The following is a 6,364-nucleotide window of genomic DNA, read 5'->3' as shown; positions in this document are numbered from 1 at the left end:
CTATACCTGGCGAAGAAGTCGGCGAAGCCGCCGCTCCGTCGAGCCCGAGCCGAGGTCCCGGCAAGGCCCTCCTCCGCGGCCGGCAAGGACACCGGCGCCCCCGCCGGCGGCAGGTGGTCGCGGGCGCTTTGGCAGCGGCTCACCTCGAACGTATTCCGAGAGTTCCAGTGAACGTCGGAGAAACCGACGCGCGGCTCGGCTCCGGCGCCCCCACTAGTCCTCTCCGCCGAGGTGACGGGCGACGCAGCCTCCTCGGAACCCCCGGCTCCGGCTCCCAGCCGCTCCAAGTCCTCGCTGCCGCTGCCGTCACTGGCCGAACTGTCCCTCACGCCGCTGCCCTCGCCCTCCGGCTCCTCGGGGTCCGCCGCCTCCAGGCAGCAGCTCCGCAGTGGGTCCTCGAGCGGCGCGGCCCAGTCAGACAGGATGCCCGCGCCGTCCGCACCCTCGTCGCCAGGCCCGTCCGGACGGAGGCGGCGGTGGCACGGCTCCCGGCTGCCGGCGCGGGCCAGGTCGCGACAGTCCTGGCCCAGCAGAAAGCCCGAGTCCCCGTTGGTCATGCCTCCGTGTCGCGCCGAGCCAGCATCCGCCGCCTCCGCGTCGCGGTGCTTGGAGCCGGCATCCGGCTGGCAGGCGTCCGAGCGCGAGGCTGCCGAGGGCGGCGGAGCACAGGAGTGGCCGGCGGGGAGCGGACAGTAGCACAGCCCGGGCTCCAGCTGTCCCCCGGCCGCCGCGAGGTAACGCTGAAGGAGCTGCTGAGGCGGCGGCGTCTCCTCCTCCTCCTCCTCCTCTTCAGGAGGCTCCACAGCGCCGACGCCTCCGCCAAAGCCGCCTGTGGCCCGAATCATTTTCCCGTCCAGGCCCGCGGAATCGGGCGCCGGCAAAAGGAGCAACTTGGGGTTTCTTGCCGAGCAGCCTCCGGCATCCTCCGGACCCACCATCTGGGGCCGGGTGAGCGCCGCGGGAGGAGGTAACGGAAGCTCCCCAGTTCAGGCTTGGCCAGGGAAGATCCCTGAGTGCTGGGGCAGCGGCGGCCACCGCCGCAACGTTCCCAGACCCACCCCTCCCTCCCGAAAATTCGGGCAGTTGCAGGAGGGCGGGCACGCGCCTGGGCTCGCGCACGCGCAAAAGCCAGACCGGTCAAACTCCGACCTGGAGATTCCGCGAACCATAGAGACGGTAGCTAGAGAGACTCGCTCCGTGACACTGCGACCGGCAATCTGGGATCAGCCCTCTGGACAGTGGAGGCTGGTTGGCCCACTCCAAACAGGACGGCCATTAGGGAAGCACGGGTATGGCTCCCTTAGCAAAAATTCACTTGATGTGCTATATCGGGTTCCCCTGGTGGTTCAGATGGTAAAGAATCCGCCTGCCAATACAGGAGACCTGGGTTCCATCCCTGAGTCAGGAAGAGTCTCTGGAGAAGGAAATGGCAATCCTCTGCAGTATTCTTGCCTGGAGAATTCCATGGACAAAGAAAACGGTCAGGCCACAGTCCATGGAGTCGCAAAGAGTTGGACACCAATGAGCGACTAACACAATTTATGGGAATAGAATACAGGATTTAGATGTAAGTCCTTCCACCTCTAGTGTATATCCACTGCTCCATTCACTATTCAGAGTTGTTCCCATCTCAAGTTAACACGCTTTCTTCTCCACTTCATCTTTCCCAATATTACCAAAGTTATGTTTCCCATCTAGGACAACGTTTCATCACATCACTTTTAAAGATTTCCATTATCACTTGAGATAGAAGTAGTAGAGTCAGGCAGAGAGGGCTGTTGAAATAATTCCAGCACCCCATGAAAATGGATTAAAATGGGGTGATAACCAATGAATGGAAATGAAGTGCATTTAAGGTAGAAATCCCAAGATGTGGTAACTGTTCAAATAGAAGGACTGAAGAGAGTGTTACCGAACATCACCAAGTCTATGTGCCCAACACATAGGCCAAAACAATGCTAAAACACTGGAGTTTGGAGTTTGGTTTATTACAGGACCATGCAAGGAGATGGGTGGCTCATACCTTAACCCCAAAGTTACTGAAAGCTTTCATCAAAGCGCTTTTAAATGTAAAAGGTTAGGGGGTGTTATGGTCAGTTGCAACTTCTTGGTGTCAGAGCCTTCGTTCTTAAAGTCAGGTCATGGTCAGGTAACAATGTTCCTGTAAACCTCTACCAAACAAATGTTATTCTTTGTCCTGAGAAGAAAGGGCAAGGTCCCAAGGTACAACTTTTAACCTCCAAGGTCCAGGTCCTGGCTAACAGGAAGCAGAGCTCAGGTGGCAGTTCCCTCAGGGTCAGGTTCCCCAGAACCTGACCAACTGTCATCACTGAGGAAGCCAGGCACCCAACTCATCTGGCCCTCAGGCTTCTCAGGCCACCCAAAGCAGGACACCACATCCCACATACTGTGACCCAGGCAGACCACTGCTACTATTAGGTCCCAGAGACAAGGATAGGGGAGAGGTTCACTGCTGCCTCAAGGCCTGGGCCAAGGCTAGTGGAGGGCTTGATGAGGGCTCTGAAGTCCTACAGAACATAGTCCCAAGCCTGTTCTCTTGGTGCCCAAGCTCTCTCACTGACCAAAGACCAGATGAACTGAAGGGCCCCAGGGAGAAGGTCAGGATCCACCTTTTACCTCACTCTTCACCTGAGGACCACCACGCCACTTAGCTGAATCCCCTCACTAACTGCCCATTCTTAACAGTTGGTTGCTTGTGGGTGGGGCCCACTGCTGAGCTGTCCAATGTCTGAGCAGGGTCATCGGGGTTGCTCATTGACAATTGGTTGCTAGTGTGTGGGGACCTCTGACGCACTGACCAATGGCTGAGCAGGACCCATTTCCGGGTAACAGGGTGCAGAGTAACTGCACACAGCAATTCAGTTCAGTTCAGTTCAGTTGCTCAGTCGTGTCCGACTCTTTGCGACTCCATGAACTGCAGCACGCCAGGCCTCCCTGTCCATCATCAACTCCTGGAGTCCACCCAAACCCATGTCCATTGAGTCGGTGATGCCATCCAGCCATCTCATCCTCTGTCGTCCCCTTCTCCTGCCCTCAATCTTTCCCAGCATCAGGGTCTTTTCCAATAAGTCAGCTCTTCACATGAGGTGGCCAAAGTACTGGAGTTTCAACTTGAACATCAGTCCTTCCAATGAACACCCAGGACTGATCTCCTTTAGGATGGACTGGTTGGATGTCCTTGCAGTTCAAGGGACTCTCAAGAGTCTTCTCCAACACCACAGGTCAAAAGCATCAATTCTTCAGCACTCAGCCTTCTTCATAGTCCAACTCTCATATCCATACATGACCACAGGAAAAACCATAGCCTTGACTAGACGGACCTTTGTTGGCAACGTAATGTCTCTGCTTTTCAATATGCTATCTAGGTTGGTCATAACTTTCCTTCCAAGGAGCAAGCGTCTTTTAATTTCATGGCTGCAGTCACCATCTGCAGTGATTTTGGAGCCCCAAAAAATAAAGTCTGACACTGTTTCCACTGTTTTCCCATCTATTTCCCATGAAGTGATGGGACTGGATGCCATGATCTTAGTTTTCTGAATGTTGAGCTTTAAGCCAACTTTTTCACTCTCCACTTTCACTTTCATCAAGAAGCTTTTGAGTTCCTCTTCACTTTCTGCCATAAGGGTGGTGTCATCTGCATATCTGAGGTTATTGATATTTCTCCCGGCAATCTTGATTCCAGCTTGTGCTTCTTCCAGCCCAGCGTTTCTCATAATGTACTCTGCATAGAAGTTAAATAAGCAGGGTGATAATATACAGCCTTGACGTACTCCTTTTCCTATTTGGAATCAGTCTGTTGTTCCATGTCCAGTTCTAACTGTTGCTTCCTGACCTGCATACAGGTTTCTCAAGAGGCAGGTCAGGTGGTCTGGTATTCCCATCTCTTTCAGAATTTTCTACAGTTTATTGTGATCCACACAGTCAAAGGCTTTGGCATAGTCAACAAAGCAGAAATAGATGTTTTTCTGGAACTCTCTTGCTTTTTTGACGATCCAGCAGATGTTGGCAATTTGATCTCTAGTTCCTCTGCCTTTTCTAAAACCAGCTTGAACATCAGGAAGTTCACGGTTCACGTATTGCTGAAGCCTGGCTTGGAGAATTTTGAGCATTACTTTACGTGTGAGATGAGTGCAATTGTGTGGTAGTTTGAGCATTCTTTGGCATTGCATTTCTTTGGGATTGGAATGAAAACTGACCTTTTCCAGTCCTGTGGCCACTGCTGAGTTTTCCAAATTTGCTGGCATATTGAGTGCAGCACTTTCACAGAATCATCTTTCAGGATTTGGAATAGCTCAACTGGAATGCCATCACCTCCACTAGCTTTGTTTGTAGTGATGCTTTCTAAGGCCCACTTGACTTCACATTCCGGGATGTCTGGCTCTAGGTGAGTGATCACACCATCGTGATTATCTGGGTCGTGAAGATCTTTTTTGTACAGTTCTTCTGCGTATTCTTGCCACCTCTTCTTAATATCTCCTGCTTCTGTTAGGTCCATACCATTTCTGTCCTTTATCGAGCTCATCTTTGCATGAAATGTTCTTTTGGTACATGTTCTAGGTCTTCATAGAACCATTCAACTTCAGCTTCTTCAGCATTACTGGTTGGGGCAAAGACTTGGATTACTGTGATATTGAATGGTTTGCCTTGGAAACGAACAGAGATCATTCTGTCATTTTTGAGATTACATCCAAGTGCTGCATTTCGAACTCTTTTGTTGACCATGATGGCTACTCCATTTCTTCTGAGGGATTCCTGTCCTCAGTAGTAGATATAATGGTCATCTGAGTTAAATTCACCCATTCCAGTCCATTTTAGTTAGCTTATTCCTAGAATGTCGATGTTCACTCTTGCCATCTCGTTTGACCACTTCCAATTTGCCTTGATTCATGGACCTGACATTCCAGGTTCCTATGCAAATTGCTCTTTACAGCATCGGAGCTTGCTTCTATCACCAGTCACATCCACAACTGGGTATTGTTTTTGCTTTGGCTCCATCCCTTCATTCTTTCTGGAGTTATTTCTCCACTGATCTCCAGTAGCATATTGGGCACCTACTGACCTGGGGAGTTCCTCTTTCAGTATCCTATCATTTTGCCTTTTCATACTGTTCCCTAAGCTAGAGCTTCTTTAAAAGGATGTTCACACATTGTGCGCCTCTAGAGGTGATACCCTGAGAAGGATACAATGTGTTCGAGGATGTACAACCTCAGTCTAATCACACAATACCATCAGATGAAATCAAAATAAGGAAAATTCTCTTTTAAAAAATGTAATGGTGATAGTGGTGGTGGGGGTGGGGGGGTACATAGTCTTCAAAAATTTTTTTAAAAAAGGCAAAAGCATAAAAGGCAAAAAAAAAAAAGCTATGAACATGTTTGCGATTAAAGAATATTAAAACAATATGACAGTTATATGTAATACCTGCCCCTAAATTGGACTTTGTATTCAGTTCAGTTCAGTTCAGTTCAATCGCTCAGTTGTGTCCAACTCTTTGTGACCCCATAAACTGCAGCACGCCAGTCCTCCCTGTCCATCACCAACTCCCAGAGTTCACCCAAACTCACGTGCATCGAGTCAGTGATGCCCTCCAGCCATCTCATCCTCTGTCGTCCCCTTCTCCTGCCCCCAATCCCTCCCAGCATCAGAGTCTTTTGCAATGAGTCAGCTCTTCACATGAGGTGGCCAAAGTATTGGAGTTTCAGCTTTAGCATCAGTCCTTCCACAGAATACCCAGGACTGATCTCCTTTAGAACGGACTGGTTGGATCTCCTTGCAGTCCAAGGGACTCTCAAGAGTCTTCTCCAACACCACAGGTCAAAAGCATCAATTTTTCAGTGATCAGCTTTTTTTATAGTCCAAATCTCACATCCATACATGACCACTGGAAAAACCATAGCCTTGAGTAGATGGACCTTTGTTGGCAACGTAATGTCTCTGCTTTTCAATATGCTATCTAGGTTGGTCATAACTTTCCTTCCAAGGAGCAAGCGTCTTTTAATTTCATGGCTGCAGTCACCATCTACAGTGATTTTGGAGCCCAAAAAAGTAAAGTCTGACGCTGTTTCCACTGTTTCCCCATCTATTTCCCATGAAGTGATGGGACTGGATGCCATGATCTTAGTTTTCTGAATGTTGAGCTTTAAGCCAACTTTTTCACTCTCCACTTTCACCAAGAAGCTTTTTAGTTCCCCTTCACTTTCTGCCATAAGGGTGGTGTCATCTGCATATCTGAGGTTATTGATATTTCTCCCGGCAATCTTGATTCCAGCTTGTGCTTCTTCCAGCCCAGCGTTTCTCATAATGTACTCTGCATAGAAGTTAAATAAGCGGGGTGATAATATAC

At 49.9% G+C, this 6,364-nt stretch overlaps 1 protein-coding gene across 8 annotated transcripts in view; it reads right to left on the bottom strand.

Annotated features, from left to right (window-relative positions):
• The window catches only part of TBC1D12 (TBC1 domain family member 12), a 119,272-nt gene that overhangs the window by 96,306 nt on the left and 16,602 nt on the right, over positions 1-6,364 (bottom strand). For 2 of the 8 annotated variants that reach the window (XM_005225492.5, XM_005225494.5), the window contains exon 1: positions 7-1,060. The exons of 2 other annotated variants lie outside the window; for them this stretch is intronic. In XM_005225492.5, coding sequence (XP_005225549.2) covers positions 7-938 — 932 coding nt within the window. In that variant the 5' untranslated portion in view covers positions 939-1,060. Of the gene's footprint in view, positions 1-6; positions 1,061-6,364 lie in introns of those variants that run through there. 4 more of the 8 variants (XM_059881816.1, XM_059881815.1, NM_001206699.2 and 1 more) reach the window with 3 other exon arrangements.

Source organism: Bos taurus, chromosome 26 (genome assembly GCF_002263795.3).
Source record: "Bos taurus isolate L1 Dominette 01449 registration number 42190680 breed Hereford chromosome 26, ARS-UCD2.0, whole genome shotgun sequence".
Lineage (NCBI taxonomy): Eukaryota > Metazoa > Chordata > Mammalia > Artiodactyla > Bovidae > Bos > Bos taurus.
The sequence above is the reverse complement of the archived record's forward strand: the minus strand, read 5'-3'. Positions and strand labels throughout refer to the sequence as shown.